The 19,243-nt window shown below is 41.3% G+C and overlaps 1 protein-coding gene across 2 annotated transcripts in view; it reads right to left on the bottom strand.

Moving 5' to 3' along the window:
* The window catches only part of MTHFD1L (methylenetetrahydrofolate dehydrogenase (NADP+ dependent) 1 like), a 377,119-nt gene that overhangs the window by 316,013 nt on the left and 41,863 nt on the right, over positions 1–19,243 (bottom strand). For both annotated transcript variants that reach the window (XM_077486370.1, XM_077486371.1), the window contains exons 5-7: positions 17,319–17,437; positions 16,087–16,187; positions 5,883–6,022 (exon numbers count right to left, since the gene is read on the bottom strand). In XM_077486370.1, coding sequence (XP_077342496.1) covers positions 5,883–6,022; positions 16,087–16,187; positions 17,319–17,437 — 360 coding nt within the window. The remainder of the gene's footprint in view (positions 1–5,882; positions 6,023–16,086; positions 16,188–17,318; positions 17,438–19,243) is intronic.

Here is a 19,243-nt window from a genome sequence, read left to right as displayed (position 1 = left end):
GTGATACAGCCGGCGGCTATAGCCGCTCGCTGTATCACACGGCCCCGCCCCCGGCGCTCTGCATCAGTGGATGTGATTGAGAGCAGCGCGAGCCAATGGCTGCGCTGCTTTCCATCCATCCACTCCAGCCAATCAGCGGCCAGGCTGGACGGTGGAAAGGACGTCGGGGAACGAGCAAGGGACTTTCGAGGGGTCAGGTAAGTAAAACGGGGGGGGGGGGGGGCTGGGGGCGCCGGGACTGTCAGATGTTTTTTCACCTTAATGCATAGAATGCATTAAGGTGAAAAAACATTTACCTTTACAACCCCTTTAATTATGCCTGCTTGCGAAACAGTATAAAAAAATAAAAATAAAATTTAAGACAAACAAAGGAATGCAAAATTGCAAATACAATACTTTTTAAAGCTGCAGCAAGCTTTAAAAATGATTGAATAACCTCAATTCACCACTTTCAATCCGGCAAAACGCACGACAACTTTCTGGATTGAAAAGTGGCGAATTGAGCTTTTTTGGATTGATGTTGATTAAAATTTGTTTTTACATTGAGTATTTTAGACCTTCCAGTTTTTTTGGGGGGGTAAGCACGGCTTGTGTACAACAACTTTTACGTGCCAATTGCCAAATTAAACAGCAGCCACTACCCATTTTGATATTTTTTTTCCCCTTTGTGCGTATATAATTTTTTTTGCAATTACAACCAAAAGAGGCCAATTACCAAACGACCAACCTTTAGTCCTTAAATATTTTAATGAAGTTCTTGTTTAAGGTTTAGCAACGTTTTAATTCTACGCCTGTATTCTGTGTAGAACATGTGCTTTAGAGAGCCTTTGGTGTTCTATAATCCTAGCATAGCCCCTGATCATGCCCTGTATGAGGATGGGTCATCTGTAGAAGACTGCATATTACAACTTTTCAGAAGAATTTATCACTCATTCATTAGAGCCGCATGTAAAAACACAAAGCTATCTTGTCTGTAGATTTAATAAATTAATTCAACGGAAGGAGGGGAAAAAAAAAAAGGTATATTTATATAAACTATAAATATCTTACAGCTGTAAAAACATTTTAAAGTCCCACTTTATGGAATTTGCTGCCCCCAAGTGGATGTAAATAAAACCTTCATGTTGCCCCTCAAAACAAATAGGGCATTTGTTGCAGCCGTTTTTGTTCATCTCATGTTAGCAGATTTTTTGAGATCACAGAAGAAGAACAAGTAAACATGTAAATATTTACTTAGTGGACTTTCTTCTCCATGTCCACTTGATTATGGCACTTCTACTCAGATCCTTTAAATCTATACCATGAAAAACAAAAATATTGAACATTTTGTTCTTTGCTACAAAAAATTACTGTGAAAGCCCTCAGAATTTGTAGCCTGTATTCAGAAGTCATTTGTTACGCTGTCATGGAATACATTTCTCATTACATTCCTTGCATACATCTTTTTTTTTTTTATAAATTCTTTATTTTCTTTCACAATAGTAAGACAGTTTCACCAATAAATAGAAGTAAAAGAAAAAGAGCTGCTCCAATAAATAAATATCTTATAATAAGACAGCACTACATTCATCACAAAGTCCCTGACCTATTAAATTAATAAAAGTCCATAGCAAGAAGATCTTTGTGTTGAAGGAAAATCACTCATCTTCAAAAGCAGACACACCACAGTGATTCCACACATTACTAATGTGCCCAGCCACCGACAAAAGAATGCGCTTACCAGATGGTAGAGCGTAAGGAGCGTTATGGTAAAAGCCAGTCGCAACCTCTCGCCTACACCAGATGTCTTGCAATTCAGGGGTAACGCTTCGTATATTGTAGATCTTTATGATGCTCCACACTACCATTCACGCACAATGACAATGCTCAGAAACAGAGAGAGAGAGAAGCTTCCCACAGTGTAAAATCATCAATACTCCTTTAGTTTGATCGCATAGACACAAGCCGGCTGGCAACTCAGGAGCCCATCCTCCTCTCGTACAACGTGGTGACGTCACAGCGTGCCCTCCAGACACGTTTCGTCAGACGCAACGTTTTCAATGGGGGGGCACCATTGGGGAGGTTGCAACTGGCTTTTACCATAACGTTCCTTACGCTCTACCATCTGGTAAGCGCATTCTTTTGTCGGTGGCTGGGCACATTAGTAATAGATGTGTGGAATCACTGTGGTGTGTCTGCTTTTGAAGATAAGTGATTTTCCTTCAACACAAAGATCTTCTCGCTATGGACTTTTATTAATTTAATAGGTCAGGGACTTTGTGATGAATGTAGTGCTGTCTTATAAGATATTTTTTTTTTATTTATTGGCGAAGCTCTCTTTTATTTCCATTGATTGTGTGCGTTTCCCACAGTGGAGTAGCAGCCTTGTGATTTTCAATATTCACTGTAATTTTTTATATATATTTTTTATTAATACCCATTTTGTTCTTGATTTTGTATTATATGTATTTTTAGGTCTCAGCATGGTTTTACCCCCCTTGTTTTGATTTTCACCAATACATCAATAACACACAGCCTTAGTGACTCCTATTGAGTTGTACTTATTCAAGCTCCTACTCTTCAACTTTTCATACTTATTCAGACTTTCGTAATAATCTTATTCATAACAATTCAACTTTTGTAATATTTTTCCTTAACCAGAATCCTCTCTGGTTATCCTCAAGAAACATACCAAAAGAAAAAACACAAAAAAAAACCAATAAGATAAATAGAAAGATGGTATAGGAGGAGAAAAAAAAAAAAAAAAAAGGGAATATTAAACACCCCCAGAATTTTTGCTCTAATCTTTAAGGGTTCTGTTCCCTATATATCATATAGGGAGCCCATACTCTCCGATATTTCTCATCCTGCTCCCTCAACCTCAAAGTAAGATTTTCCATCTGCTGAATCTGTTATCCTTGCAAACCAATGTGCCCTTGTTGGTGATACATTAGTCTTCCACAGAACCGGTATGCAAGCTTTCGCTGCAGTCAACAGGTGTCTTTGTAAAGAATTTTTATATTTTTCAATGGATACAGGAATATCATGAAGTAAGAACGCTGCAGGATTTTCTTCCAGAGACACATCAGTAAATTCTTTAACCGTTTTAGAGACCATCGTCCAGAATTCTTTCAGCCCTTCACATTCCCAAAAAATGTGTAGCAAGGTGTCCTCAGACTTCTGACATCGCCAACAGACATTCAAATATATCAGGTTTTTAATTATATAATCTTTTTTTCTATCTTTACTTTGTTACTAAATTTAAAGCGTTTGTTGTCCCAACACTTCATATTCCTAATATGTGCCTGTTTTATCATGTACTTGTATGAGAAAGTATTCGGTTATGTGAAAGCCCTTGTACACACGGTCGGACATTCCGACGGAAAATGTCCAATCGGACCGTGTTATTGGATAATCTGACCGTGTGTGGGCTCCATCAGACTGTTTCCATCGGAATATCCGACCGACAAATTTTTAGAGCTGGGCTATAAAATTTTCCGACAACATGGTCCAATGGGACTTTGTCCGATCGGAATTCTCTACAAACGATAGGACAAAGTGCCACGCATGCTCAGATCAAATTCCTAGACCAAAGCTATTGGCTATTTACAACGGAACTACATTCAGGCTAACGAAATAACGTCACCACGTTCAGAACGATCGGATTTTCCGACAACTTTGTTCGGCCGTGTGTATGCAACACAAGTGTCGGACAAAATCCGACAGATTTTGTTGTCGGAATGTCCGACTGTGTGTACAAGGGCTTACAGTCCCCTTGCTTTCCTATTAAAAACCGACCACACACCATGGTCAGTTCTCTAGCTATACTGGGAGCTAGACTTGTCCTGACTCACCCCCACAACCATTCACTGGGAACCTCAGTGTATTGCTGCTTCTCCTCCCCCCAGCTCTTATGCAGCTGAGAACAGAGGGAATGCGAACATTTTTGAAAAAAAAAAAAACAATGTTTTTTTTTATATCTATACAAAAATGTTTTGCCTTTCATTTCTATTTTAAACTAAGTGTGTTTTACAGGGTGATAGTTTACAGATCACTTTAAGTACGTGTCTAGATTTATAGCCATCTATCAGTATACAGTTTAAAATATTCTCTCGTGTTTATAGTAATCCATGTTTTGGAACCATAGATGAAAATCTTTATCCTCACATCTTGCTTTTTTTTTTAAATATAAAAACGTTGTTTAATCATGAACCAATAAAAGTTGTTTATGCACATTTCACATTCCTCGTTTTTGCTCTATCCCTGATGAATTGGGTTTGTTTGAATCTCCTGAAAAGCAATGGCAGTTTTACTTCACATTATCCTGCCTATGAATTTAATAACTAATTAGGACTCCAAGACCACACAGGATGAGGGTCCTGTTAGAGGAGAGCCACCTAACCAGAGCAATTTCACTCTATTAACCAGATAAAGTTGGACTCTAATAGTTCAAGACGTCACTCCTCATATACAAAAAAATAAAAATAAAAAAAAAGAATATATATTAATAAAAATAAAAAAAACACAGGCAGAATAAAAAGCTGTTTTTTTTGTAATTTCACTCCTCAATCATGCTTTGGTGCACCTCATATTTGCTTCGTAATAGGTTTCTATGCAAAACATCCTTGCGTTTTGCATGCATTTACAGCCATTTGGCACAGGTTCAAGGCTACTTATATTCTCTTGAGGGGGGGGGGGGGGGGCGCTGGTAGAAGACAGTGATTATTGCTAGCAACTACAGCAGCCGCTACCAATAGTTGCATGCAAAATCCAGCAGGCTGATTGTACCAAAGTTGATCGATCAACTTGCTATATTCGAATCTCACCCGGTCCAGCATTCGAACTGTCTATTGCCAGTCGTAAGGAATTAAAAAAAAAAAAAAAAAACACATACACGGAAACCTAAGCATTTACACTTGCTACAGTGTAGCCATGAGCCCTTAGGGTGATCGTAGTCTATTAGTGTTAACAGTTAGGGTTCTTTAAAGACATTTAATGCCCAATTGTGCACTTAAAATTTCCAATGCATTCATCCCCCTACCATATTTTTTTTTTTTGTTTCATTATCTTTTTTATTTATTTTTTTTTAGCCAAGGGGAAACGTATTACTTATCCTCCAAATATTTGCCAATGGATATTAGCATGGATAAATCTGGCTCATGCAAGGTTTTTCCCAAACTCGTACACAGTAGTGTGACGTGTGTACTTTCTGTTGATAGATTATGATACTCATGTTTTGGTATGTGTGAAATCTCTGTAAATAAATGTTTATGAAAATAAATTTTTTGGGATGTGACTCACAAAATACCTTGGGCGATAAGTAATTGTGGTAGAATGTGACAGAACCCACCGTCACTGTATATATACTTGATCGGGACTGAGACACATCCTTCTCTTACCCATCTCACATTAGCACATTTTGTGTAGAGTGGTACTATTCTGAATAAAAAAAAAAAAAAATAAAAAAAAAAAAAAGTTCTATGTATCCAGCACACTAAAAATAAACTTTGTGTGCATACCTTTTACAATACACTATGCTAATAGCACATATTACATACAAGGGATGTATAAGTAGCAACATGAACTAAACTTTTCTAACCTAATGCAGAAACGTTCAACTATAAGAATAAAAAAAAAAAAAAAAAAAAAAAAAAACATATTAACTGTTCTTGTACAATTATGTAATTTGCCAGTTTCAGATACAAGCACTTGGGAAGGTTCTTTCATTTCTAAATGCAGAGATTATATAAAAATAACACAAGTCATTCCCTTTAAAACCAAACATGCCAAGGTCAGCAGCTATACATCTTAGGTAAACATTTCTAGAATGACTCCAGACAGCAGCTGCTATTATTCCACAGAGGAAGGTGCAGCTGCTATACATCTCATCCTCAGCATTGTACCTTGTTCTGCAGCTGCTGAGACTGCCAGGAGCAAAATGTAGACACAGCACCTTTCTTCTGTAGGAGATAGCTCAGGGGGGCCTCCAGGGAACCATCAGCACCAACAATCAACACATTCTTCCCATCAAATGAGTTGCTCACTAAAGAAAAAATAAATAATATTATATACATTACATAGACTAATACACAAATGTGAGGCACCACAATTATAGACTACTGAAATGGTTTGTGGATGGGCATGCTTTTCTCTTATTTTGTTCTATCTTAAAAGTTTTTTTAAATTCAAATGGAAGCTCGTCACCACTGCCCATTCGATATTTACGCTTTTTGATCTGGGATTGCAGGATAGTAGTCAGTTTACTACAGAACATAAAAACCAAGTGACATGCAAGCCCCTGGGAGGTGGTTTATTACAGGCACATCTTAAAATATCACAAATCAATGAAACTGAACTCAAGGCGACTGCCTAAATACACAGCTGAAATCAGTCGTAACTGGAACCTTCAGGGCCCCCGATGCATGAAGCCATAAAAGGGCCCCCCCACAGTGGCAGAATACCAGGGCCCAGTTCCACCCTGGGGTTACTGCCACTGGCGACGGATTCTTTATATATTTTTTTGCCATCCCCCCCCCCCCAGAGTCCACCTTTGGGGAGTTTGGTGAAGTATCTGGGGGCTAAATAGACCTTGGATGTTCCTTCTTTGCGATAGAAAGGAGACTGAGGACACTGCTCTCAACTAAACTAACTTAAATCTCTGTAGCACAGAATGAACAGCAATAGGAATCACTCTATACAGAGCTTCCCCTTCATTCACAAAATTAAGCATGCAAATAGAAAAAATATGTGTAGCGCTTGAATAATAAAAAGTGTAATTAACATGGATTACAAAATAATCAAATATCAAAGATCATATAGTGAATAATATAAGAAAAAAGTCCATAAGGTGAGAACCAATTTCACAATAAAGCTGGTATGAAGATGGCTGGACCGTCATAGGCAAAAACAGTTCATTGAGCAGATGTATTCATATAAGCCAGCTTGTCTGTAAACATCAAAAGAGGTAGATAAATACTTCTTACCAGCTGTGTTGGACTCACAAAGTCATGTGACAGTTGAGTCTAAAAAGGCTTGAGGTCTCGCTCTGGGACCAAGGGGTATGTGAAGGGAGGTCCAATAAGCTGGTGGAGGAACTTCAAACGGCTGTATACTCAATGGTGTGTTTCACGAATGGAACATCCAGGTAGTCCAAAGTCCAGCTCAGACACGGCCCATTATACCGATAATCCAATCACCCCAAGTGGGGGGGGAAATGTTTGGGGGTTAAGCCACAAAGAGAAGAAAAAAGAAGAAAAAGCTCCACATGGTGCGGGTCAGGCGGTATAAAATACGAATTTATTAAAGTCAAAAAGTAATTAATGACTTAGGTGATCACAAAAATAGAATAAAAGGGGGTTTAAAAAAGCAATGTGGGGTACCAACAGCTAGCCCAACGCGTTTCGACTTAAAAGTCTTCGACAGGGGCATGTTGGAACCCACCACATTGCTAACAAATATATAAGGAGTCAGAGACAGTTCCGCCTACAAAGGGGCGGAGACTCCTGTCACGGACCGCCTTTTCCAATTACAATGAACAATAAGATCGGGTCAAGATAAATATGTTCAATCGCACTAAACGAATACACATGTCATCTAATATAACTTTTCCAATCACACAGGCAGTTAGTTCAGATTTGATATTAGTAAAGGATAAATCAAATAATCTATGCACTCAGTAGGCCAGTTACATACATTGTATGTAACTGGCCTACTGAGTGCATAGATTATTTGATTTATCCTTTACTAATATCAAATCTGAACTAACTGCCTGTGTGATTGGAAAAGTTATATTAGATGACATGTGTATTCGTTTAGTGCGATTGAACATATTTATCTTGACCCGATCTTATTGTTCATTGTAATTGGAAAAGGCGGTCCGTGACAGGAGTCTCCGCCCCTTTGTAGGCGGAACTGTCTCTGACTCCTTATATATTTGTTAGCAATGTGGTGGGTTCCAACATGCCCCTGTCGAAGACTTTTAAGTCGAAACGCGTTGGGCTAGCTGTTGGTACCCCACATTGCTTTTTTAAACCCCCTTTTATTCTATTTTTGTGATCACCTAAGTCATTAATTACTTTTTGACTTTAATAAATTCGTATTTTATACCGCCTGACCCGCACCATGTGGAGCTTTCTCTTCTTTTTTCTTCTCTTTGTGGCTTAACCCCCAAACATTTCCCCCCCCACTTGGGGTGATTGGATTATCGGTATAATGGGCCGTGTCTGAGCTGGACTTTGGACTACCTGGATGTTCCATTCGTGAAACACACCATTGAGTATACAGCCGTTTGAAGTTCCTCCACCAGCTTATTGGACCTCCCTTCACATACCCCTTGGTCCCAGAGCGAGACCTCAAGCCTTTTTAGACTCAACTGTCACATGACTTTGTGAGTCCAACACAGCTGGTAAGAAGTATTTATCTACCTCTTTTGATGTTTACAGACAAGCTGGCTTATATGAATACATCTGCTCAATGAACTGTTTTTGCCTATGACGGTCCAGCCATCTTCATACCAGCTTTATTGTGAAATTGGTTCTCACCTTATGGACTTTTTTCTTATATTATTCACTATATGATCTTTGATATTTGATTATTTTGTAATCCATGTTAATTACACTTTTTATTATTCAAGCGCTACACATATTTTTTCTATTTGCATGCTGAACTTTGTTTGTTTTTGGTGTTAGCTGCTATTTCCTGGCTGTTGAGGCCATTTTGTTATACATGTTTAATTTTAGCGCAGTGTTTTCCCCCTAATTTTATTCACAAAATTAAGCATAGTAAACCGTGAGAGGGGAGGAGAGAACCCAGAAGCGCTGCAGGATGAGGGGGGACAGGAGAGAGCACAATAATTTGATCACAGCAGGTGGTGGATAGGAGGAGCAGCATGTAGAGCAAACCAATCCCCTCCCTTTTCCTCCTGCAGGCGCTGAGAGGCTGCAGAAGAAAGAGGGAGGGAGAGGCTCCTCTATATTCCACCACCCCTCCTATCCAGGTGTACAGGGGGTGCACTGGCCCCCTGGAGCCGGTTCGCAATTGCGACCCCTACACGTACGTCCCTGGATGAAATGCAAATAATGGAGCGGTTTTATCTAAATAAATTATTTGCATTTCTGTCAATGCAGTACTGAGGTTTACATGTAGCACAGCCTTGTTTGCAGAGTAGCAGACCCAATTTTTCTCTGCTGCAGTTTACCTCAAGTTAAAGGTCTTGGAGGACACTTAACTGTAAACGACCCGTTCCTTTTCCACTAGAATGCATTAAAAAAAAAAAAAAAAAAAAAAAAAAAAAAAAAGCAGAACCAGCAGACTGATAATCTTGTCTCGGTCATTCTGCTCTATTCTTCCAGCATGCTCCAGCACACCTGGTTGCAACACCCAGACTGAGCTCTGCTGTTTAAGGACTGAAAGGCAGATACGAAGCCCTATTTAGGCTCTTGCACCACTTTCATATATAAAATACTTTCCAACCATTATGGGAAACAATGTTTTGCCAGCATCTTTTTTCTTCTTCGAAAATAAAAGTGTCAGCTTGTTGCTTCTACCAGCATTTCCAGTCTTGAGTCATTTAAAACTCCTAATACCACAAAGACTTTTCCTTTGAATCTCCTTTTCAGTCGTTTCTCCATGGACATTGAAAACGCCATGCCAAGCCATTTGTTCTCCCTAAAATATTTATGATCATTAAATCCGTTTTTTTCAGAAGTACTCTATTCCAATTGTGGATTTGACAGTATCCTGCTGTAGGAATGCACTTATTCTGCCTCTGCCTCTCTAAGGACCCAACCAATAACCAGTTGAAAGCCCTTTTTAGAGTGTGGTTCGCATTGGTGGGGCCTGCCCTTTAATTTCGTCTATGACTTTACTGTCAAACCATGTCCGATTGTCTCTTAATGGAGTTTGACCAATTAACTGCTGTTTAGGAGGATTCTTTGCTTATAGAACATATTGAGTACCTGAGACTCCTGAGGGCGACTTTTTGCTATATCACAGAATCGGACAAGATCGCCATTGTCAATGCCATTATCAGCAGTCGACATCACTCCATCCCTTAGAGCCCTCCATTGGCTGCCCGTGAAAGAACGGGTTCTGTTTAAAACCCAATGTCTTGTCCATAAGGCACTGCATGGATATGGCCCAGAGTATCTGAAGGAAAAATTTGTCAAGTATGTGCCTACCCGATCCTTGAGATCGGCAAACTTGGCCATACTGAGGATTCCAAAATTTAAAAAGAAAACATGCGGAGGGATAACAAGTGAAGTACAAGGAGATGAATCTTGGTACGCCTTGCCTCTGAAATGGAGAATGGCTTTTTGAAATTTCGAAAGAAATTGAAAACCGTACTTTTTGTACAAGCTTTTGGAGCCACCTAATTTTTAATTGGGGTGTGATGGACAGACTCCCTGGCTTTTATTCTGTATCTTGCCATGCTGGTTTGTTGGTTATCTTAAGGTTTTTTAATGTCAATGCCCTTTTGTTTTTGCAGAGTGAGGCCTTTGGGTAAGATTACGTAATAAATATAAAATAAATAGTAGCTGTAACTGTTTGCTATAAGCTTCTTGTTGCATTTTTGAATGTGGCATGTCAATTCACATGCATTTTGTGCAAGATAAACAAATTTGCTCTGCATGGACCGAGCGACAGTGTCTCTTCAAACCAGCTCTTGACATCTTCCAAAATACTACTGTTGGCACGAACACTTAAATTCCTTAGTGGGAGAAGCCTAAGAAACAGACTGCAGCCTTCTTCCTCATCAGTTAAACATCCCTCATGTTTTTCCACTCTTCTGACCTCATTGTTCACCCATAGTCTGGCAAAGTCTGCTAAATCCTCAGACAAGTCTTCCTCTGCATAAAAAGGTGTGCCCCCACTGTCCTGTAACCAATGCTGCTTAAAAAAATATATATATATTAATAATAATAATAATAATAATAATAATAATAATAATAATATGGGTGCCCACTTTGGCATTTTCGCCTCAGGTACTATATGTCTGCCCCAGCACTGGGTAAGCGCCTTAGGTTTTACCAGGTCCTCAAGATACTCTGTCCCAAAGACCAATTTACCATCCTGTTTCACGACTGCTGGTTTAAATTGGTTTGGCTGTTCAACACCAGGCCCTGAGGGACAGGTGGCATCTCAGAGTCCAATTCCTACTACTAGAGCTGGGAAATCTACTTCTTCCAAAGTCCATCAGAAATGGAAGGCATACTTCATTGGTGATTCTTTGGGCTTGCACCCAAAGAGCATCATTGTGGGACAAACCATATCCTTCCTTCACCTGGGTCTGGACCAACATCTGTCTCTCAGCACCATCAAGGGTCAGGTTTCTGGCCTTATTCTGTTTCAGAAATTGCTGCCCTTTCATTTGCTTATTAAGACCTTTGCACATGGGTCTTCCATGTAGCACCCCATTTGTTCCCCTGTGACTTGATGTGATCTGAATCTGGTTATTCTGAAGCCTCTGTTTGAATGCATTACAGACATCTTCCATCCACTCCTTTTCTTGTAGCCATTACCAATGTGAAGTGAATGGCTGAAATTGCAGCCCTACCCTTTCTGGTTCTGCATGCTGACAAGGTAGTGTTGAGGCTCAAAAAGGGTAGTTTCTAACTGCCTCCCTCAAGAAATTGTTCTATTACCGTTTACCCATTCCACTGTGCAGCACTAGTTACCAGAAAGACCTCTCTTCATTGCCTAGATGTGGTTTCAGGTTGCGAGCCTCTCAGCCTCTGCTTCTTTCAGACAGACGAACAAGAACGAACAAACGATTTTTCGTCAGAATGATACACAGCAAGCCAGGTGTCAACCGCTGTAGTGAAGTCTTATCAGGACAGGAGGAAGTGCCCAAGTACCTTATAAGAGCCCTTTCACACCGAGCCGCGGGAGGCGTCGGCGGTAAAGCGGCACTATTTTTAGAGTAGTTTTAGCGGCACTATTTGGCCTCTAGCGGAGCAGTTTTGCTGGCGGTATCGCAACACTGCCTCGTTGATTTCAATGGGGAGCAGCAGTGGAGGAGCAGTGAGTTCACCGCACCAAACTGCTGGCAGGACTTTTTGTGATGCCCTGCCAGCGCACCTCTCCAGTGTGAAAGCCCTCGGGAGAGTACAGCAATTCTATTTTAGAGATGTATTAATGAATAGATATAGCCTACATAACTCCATACGGTTCTCTCCTCTTTAAACTTACAATCTGCGATCCTACAAATACTCTGAAATGTAACTATAATGTTATGTACAGTAGATACCCAGACATTGGATTGATATTCAGGGATGTGAAATCCATTGCTATTCTCCAGTTAGCACACATTACAATCTGGTAGTCAGCCAGACAGCTACAATCACATAGCACTGCAATTTAGACTCGCGTAAAAGCAAAACATCTTTAACTGATAGCAGAATACCGAAGTCTAAAAACATGGTTATTCTTGATACAGCTCATTTTGCCATTTTTACAACGTTGCTGCATTTTAATATTTTACAAGAATTCTGGCAGTTAACATAGAGTAGGTCAGAAACTGTTTTGTACATTACATTTTATGACAAGCTTTGTTATGATATGCAGCTGTAAAAACCCATAAACATAGACCTTTGAATTTCCTAACAAACCAGATGGGAAAATAAACATATCAATGAAAAATACACCATTACTAGTAGAAAAATCAACAGTAAGGCTGGGTTCACACTGGTACAATATACGCTCCGACTTTGGTAAAACATGTTGCATGACGTGTATAAACCAATGGTTCCCTATGAGAGCCGTCTTAACTGTTCTGACTTTGAAAATGGTTCCTGCACTACTTTGGTCTTACTCCAGCCCATTGAATCTCATTAAAGTCAAATCATCATCTTAACTGATCAGACTTTGGCATGCAACTTGTGCCATGAGGCTCTTAAAGGGGAACCCTACACCAAAAAAAAAAAAAATATATAGTATGGGGTTCCCATCAAAATATGGCAGCCCCCCCCATTATATTTGAATTAGTATGGGGTACAATGTACCCTTACCCATTTAACCCAAAAAAGCGTCAAAGAAAAAAACAGAACACAGGTTTTAACAGTCTTATTAAAGCAACTGCAGCATCTGCCTCAGATTTCTTCTCCCCGCTATCTTATTCCCGTTTCTTCTCCAGACGCAAACGTTAGCTATGGTGCCATTACTTATATAGCCATGGGGGGTGGCTATCCGGTGATGTCATCCGGAGACCCCCGCCCCATCATGCCCCGATCAGTGGGGACAAGATTCTTTCACACAGACACAGCTCTGCCTGCTGAGGGCACATGGCCTGGAATGATCCAGGAGGGGGTGGGGGGCGCTAGCTCATCTGCCCACCCACCTACCTACCTAACCTCCCCCCCACCCCGACCTGCCAGGCTGCGTGCTTGGATGAGGGTCTGGTATGGTATTGGGAGGGGGCACCCTACACACTTTTTTTGGCAAGGGGTTCCTCAAGATTCATACCAGATTCAAAGGGCCTGATATTGTCAGGATAAAAGTCAGTTTGCGTTCATTGAAGTGGGACATGAAGTCGCAGGGAAAAGTCAGCTCCACAGTTGTATAGCTCATATCATACCAGTGTGAACCGTGCCTAAATCACAAAGATGCTGGAAGTGAATGAAGTGACAGATGAAGATGGATAAAAGTTACAACTTAAACTGGTCATAGATGGCTTGCTTTAATTTAGCCAGCCCCTTATTCCTCGGTCCAGCATGCTCTCCAACTGTGCGACCATCCGCAGTCACACATTTGCCTCTTTCACATACAATGCAGGGTTATTTGTCCTGGATTGTATGTGATGGCGCAGAAGGACTGTCCATAGCACAAAACCAAGGAGATCCAGAGCAAGGGGTAAGGTAAAGGATATAGCCTCTTCATCCAACCCCTAGAGAGTTAATGAGAGCATTTATACCCTTGCAGTGTAGGGCCCACTGCAAGGGTCCCCCCCCCCATCCTAAAGTTGGGGTGTATTTTTTACTCTCCCCTCTGAACTTAAAAAGGAAGTAAACCCTGCAAAGTAAAAACAAAAATGGGCTAGTATGCATCGCCTGCAACCGAAGCCCGCAATGTCCCTGAAGTCCCCGCATCCATCTTGACCCCTCTTCCTTCCGGGGCCGTGGACTCAGGCTGCGACTGGCCAGAGTCACACGGGAGCCAACTGGCATGGGCCCTGTAGAAACACGATCGTGCCTTTTTACATTGGCGCAAGTGTATATGGTGAATATATCCTAAACCATGCAGGTTTAGGAGATATTCCAGTACCCGGAGGTAAAAGTGGTATTTAAGGGTTTACAACTACTTTGAAAAGGATAATTTCACTTTTTTAAAAAATACATTTTTTTGCAGGTATTAGCAGATCTCTGGTGCCATGCAGGTCTCCTGCAGATCTTTCTGCGTGCCCTTATATCCCATATGGGCAGGCAGACACACTGACAAAGTATCAAAGAACGACCACGGCGCTCCGCATTGCCATGGTAGTTCATTTAGAATTACAACGCAACAGCGGCAAAGGATGTCAGGGCTTGTCGTTCATTCATACACAGCTGTTTGACTGAATGACGCGGCAGCGTGGGCGGAACCCTACGCAGCCACATTAAAATAAATAACGCAGTGGCTGGGGACTGGGGACAGGTTACATGTTCCACCCTGAAAACAGGGTGGGGTCACCCAAAGGTGAACTTATCCTTCAATAGATACAAGCAGATATTATTCCCAATCACTACTTTGTGAAAAATACAATTTTCTCCAAACATGGACATAGATTGAATATCAACTGTAATGTAACATTTTCCGATCCACACTCATTGTTAGAAAGCCAACTGTAAGGAAGTCTACAAAATTTTCACCCACTCAGCTTGCGTTGATCTCTTATAGCTTGTCAGATTGTTGCTCAATTCTTAAATCACTCAAATGTTTATGGGTATTGTTTTGGGCAGGTGGTCTTTAAAGCACAATTCCTGTTTTTCTGTGACCATTTGTTTGGACCAAGTGGGTCCAAATAAACTATTTGCTTCACTGATGCGCCCGCTAAAAGCGCTGTATGAAGCATCAGCCACAGTACAGTATACAGCACCATGCTCCGGCAGTGGGATGGAGACTTCCCATCCAGCTCCTGGAACAAAATTGGGTCAGCCTGAGCGCTGCTCAGGCATTATACAGGAAACATTGTATTCCATCAAAACATACAAGGCTTCCTCTGATTGGCTGTGGAGGAGAGGTGGGCAGACGACATCACAGGTACTCAACCCAACATAAATTTGTTGCCGGGACCTGAAGAGGAAGTTCTAGTCCTGCTGCCAGAACACAGTGCTGTATACTGTATGTAAGCTAATGCTACATCCAGTTTATACAGTGGTCACAGCAAGCACACCTGTTCGTGAAGGAAATTGTTTGGAACAGCTTGGCCAAACAAATGGATTTCAAGTCTCAAGAATCCTGGACTTAGGCATTAAAAAAAAATGTATTTAAACGCCAAACACTTAAACTAGATTTGGTCTTGAATATGTTCCCGTAATGTCAAAAAGGTTTTTTTTTTTTTCATTGAAATCATTCCTGGTGGTCCTACCATCATTGAAAAGCGTTAACAGGATGTGCACAGTGTAGAGGGAGGGGGGAAAAAATAAATAAATAAAAGTTACCCACAGCACTTTGCCCAAAAAGTTTTTTGGTGTAGGATAGTTCGGGTTCAATAGTTTTTATTGGTAGTTTTTCAACACACACAAAAGTGTAATACATCGTGGCGATCTCACTTTGGCCCAACATCTCAAGAAACTGGGTGCATACAAGAAAAAGACAAAGTCAAACAGTCCAATAACTCGGACCCCTGGGTGGTTAGGTTACTGAAGATGTAAAAGCTGAACAGTAGGCCATGATCCTGAGCATCTTCTGCATCATCCCCAATAGGGGGAACTATTGAGCGATATAAAAAAAAAAAAAAAAAAGGTGAAGAAATCTGCACAGAGCAGGCTATGCTCAGCTTTGAACGTAGTATTAACTGCTGTCTGTTCCCTTACTTGGACTCTTGCAAGCCCTTCCACTTTGTATTTAGTGACTAGGACACTCCGGACCAACAATGGATCGTGTAGGATAGTTCTTTAATAAATTACTTACCCATTTGTTCTATGAGCTGGACAACACCTTTAGCAGTGGGTGAAATTAAACCCTGCTCAGTATTGGTACGGACCATTTTTCCCAAATTGATATCTGTGACCCTAAAGGTAAAACAAATTGACAGATTTGATTAGAGAAACCCCTTTTCATAATTTAGGTCTCATTTCCTTGCTACTTGTCATTACACTCTAACTACATACATTTCAAGGCAAGCTTTAGAACAGGTACAGATTTCTGTTGTCTATATGCTCTTCAGTTCTCCCCCTCTGACATAAGCCCGCTAATGACAAGCTACTCACCTTATATATAATCACCTTAATCCTGCACATGACGAGCAGGGCCCAAGTCCTGCAAGAACGATGTTCCTGTACTTTTTCCACCGCAGGGAGATCATTGCCATTAGAAGTCTTGTCCTGCAGGACCGACGCCAAGCATGGGAGCTGAGGCAGGCAGTGCGTGTGCGGGAAGGAGAGGGCATACATGCCATTGAGGGGCAGTCATCCTGGTGCACCAGTCCTGCCCTCAGTCCGCCTACTCCTCCAGCGGTGCTCTAACAAAGTCCCGGCTTTAGTGAGAGGTGGAACACTGATCCAATGGCAAATGTAATCAGTGCAAGATGAATTATAGGATCTGGGACTTTGTAACAATGCTGCTGGAGGAGGCGGTGGACCGAGTGAGAGTAGGACTGGCGCGACGGAATAGTCAAATCCCAGATTCAGACACAGGTCAGGCTGAATTTGATGGGCACGGGCCAGGCTGAATTTGATGGGCACTGATGAGTGAGTGGCCCTGAATCCCACCATGAACAAGGAGAGCAACTCCTCCTCTTGGCCTAAATCTGCCAGGCTCAGTAAATTAGACATGGAGCAGGCACTAAAATTTTTGCTGGAGAAGGCAAGTAGTGCCTTGATGTCATTTGGGAATGCATCAAGAGACATGTAGTCCTGAAGCAGGAATGGCAACAGTGTTCAGGAGAAGTTTGGCACACAGTTTGTGGAATTGAATGACAGAGCTTGTTGGCATGACTGCTGGTAGCAGTAGATGAGGGCCCAGCAGGACAAAGAGGCTAATAAATGTGCAGTTTAGGTATCAGAATTACATTGCCTAGGCAAATTTTGTGGAAGATTTAATTTTGAAACAAAACAAAAAAATAAATAAAAAAAATTGCAAAATTAGATTTCATTTTTTTCTTAATCAGAAGCTGGAAAAGGAGTACAGTATATGATTCTTACCCATCCACATCTTTGTCCGGTGTCACTGCATTTAGAACTCTGAGGCTGGGGTCAGCCAAATGAAGGGAAACTCCATGGACTTTAGGATCTTCATTAAGTTTTAAGATTTCATCAATAACCTGGAACAGTAAACCAAAACACCATTACATTGCGTTGGCTGTGCTGGAAGAGTTTGATTCACTTTATATAAACCTTTATATTTAAATAACTTCTACCCTACTGCAACCCTCTTAAAAGAGGAAGTAAAACCTGCAGGGGGGGTTCCCTGCAAAGGGAAGGCATATTGTGCTAGCATGCATCATATACTAGCACATTATGTGGCACTTGCCTGCAAATGAAGCCCGCGCTGTCCCCACTGCAGGCCGCATTCATGTTTGCCCCCTTTATTGTGGGGCCAGGTGACGCCACTCCTGGAGCAGCCAGTCATGGCACTCGCTCCTGAAGAAACTGCACGAGCGGCCATTCCTTCAGAGCGCATGCGTTGAAGACATTGGCGCAGTATACAGTAAATCTCTCCTAAACGGTGCATGTTTAGGAAATATTTATAGTACCTATAGGTAAGCCTTATTCTATGCTTACCTATAGGTACAAGTACTGCAGGGAGGTTTACAACCTCTTTAAATATGGTTTCTCATACCTTAAAGTGGTTGTAAAGTCTCATCAGACAACAGGACATTGTTCCAGTAATCCATGTCCTTAATCTGCTCGTCTTTAGCAAACTGTTTTGCGGGATTTCTCGTGCATCATCTGGTTGTAAAGGCAGGTGGTTTTATCTTAATGCATTCTATGCGTCTTATGAGACCAAGATAACATTTTGGTTCAGATGATGTCGAGCCTGTGTGGTGGCAGCCAGGTAAGGGGTACAAAGACAAGTGTGTTGCCTCCAGTCAAGCATGGTGGTGGGAGTGTCATGATCTGGGGCTGCATGAGTGCTGCCAGCACTGGGGAGCTACAGGTCATTGAGTGAACCACGAATACCAACATGTACTGTGACATACTGAAGCAGAGCATGATCCCCCCTCCCTTTGGAGACTGGGTTGCAAAGCAGTATTCCAACATGATAACAACCCCAAGACAACCAATGCCTTGCTAAAAAAAAAAAAAAAAAAAAAAAGAGAAGAAGAAGAAGAAGAAGAAGGAGCTGAGGGTAAGGCCTCATGCACACGGACGTTTTTACAGCCGCTTTTTTGAGCTTTTTTTGCAGCTTAAAAACGGCTGTCCATGTTAGTCTATGGCTTCATGCCCACCTAGACGTTTTTGAGCTGCAAATGGCATAGGCGTTTTTAAGCTGTAAAAAAAAAAACCCAGGACCAGTGCGTTCCGTGGCGTGGAGCTAGAGCTGTAAAAACGCGAATCGCGGGAAAACGCGCAAAAATGCGCACAAACACGCGCATAAACGCGCATAAACGCGCATAAACGCGCAACATATTTTCTTTGTTTTCTGAGTCCTATAGCCAAGAGATGTGTTTCTTAAAAAAAGCTACTTAACGCTAAAAAACGCGCAAAAACGCCAATGCAAAACGCGGTAAAAATCACGTTTTTAACAACAATTTTTCCAGGCATCGGAGCTAGCTTTGCAGCCAGTTTTTTTAAAACGTCCGTGTGCATGAGCACTTAAGGTGATGACTGGCCAAGCATGTCTGCAGACCTAAATCCCTATTGAGCATATGTGGGGCATCCTCAAACAGAAGGTGGAGGAGCCCAAGAGAACTCTAGTGGCAACCTGTGAAGCTCTGGTGAACTCCATGCCCAAGAAGGTTAACGCTGTGCTGGAAAATAATGGTGGCCACACAAAATAGTGACACTTTGGGCCCAATTTGGACATTTTCACTTAGGAGTGTACTCACTTTTGTTGCCAGCGGTTTAGACATTAATGGCTGTGTGTTGACTTATTTTGAGGAGACAGCAAATTTACACTGTTATAC

The sequence above is a fragment of the Lithobates pipiens genome, unplaced genomic scaffold (assembly GCF_037356315.1).
Source record: "Lithobates pipiens isolate NorthernLeopardFrog02 unplaced genomic scaffold, aLitPip1_a1.2 Scaffold_18, whole genome shotgun sequence".
NCBI lineage: Eukaryota > Metazoa > Chordata > Amphibia > Anura > Ranidae > Lithobates > Lithobates pipiens.
Note: the sequence above shows the minus strand (reverse complement) of the source record. Positions and strands in the feature narration are given on the sequence as shown.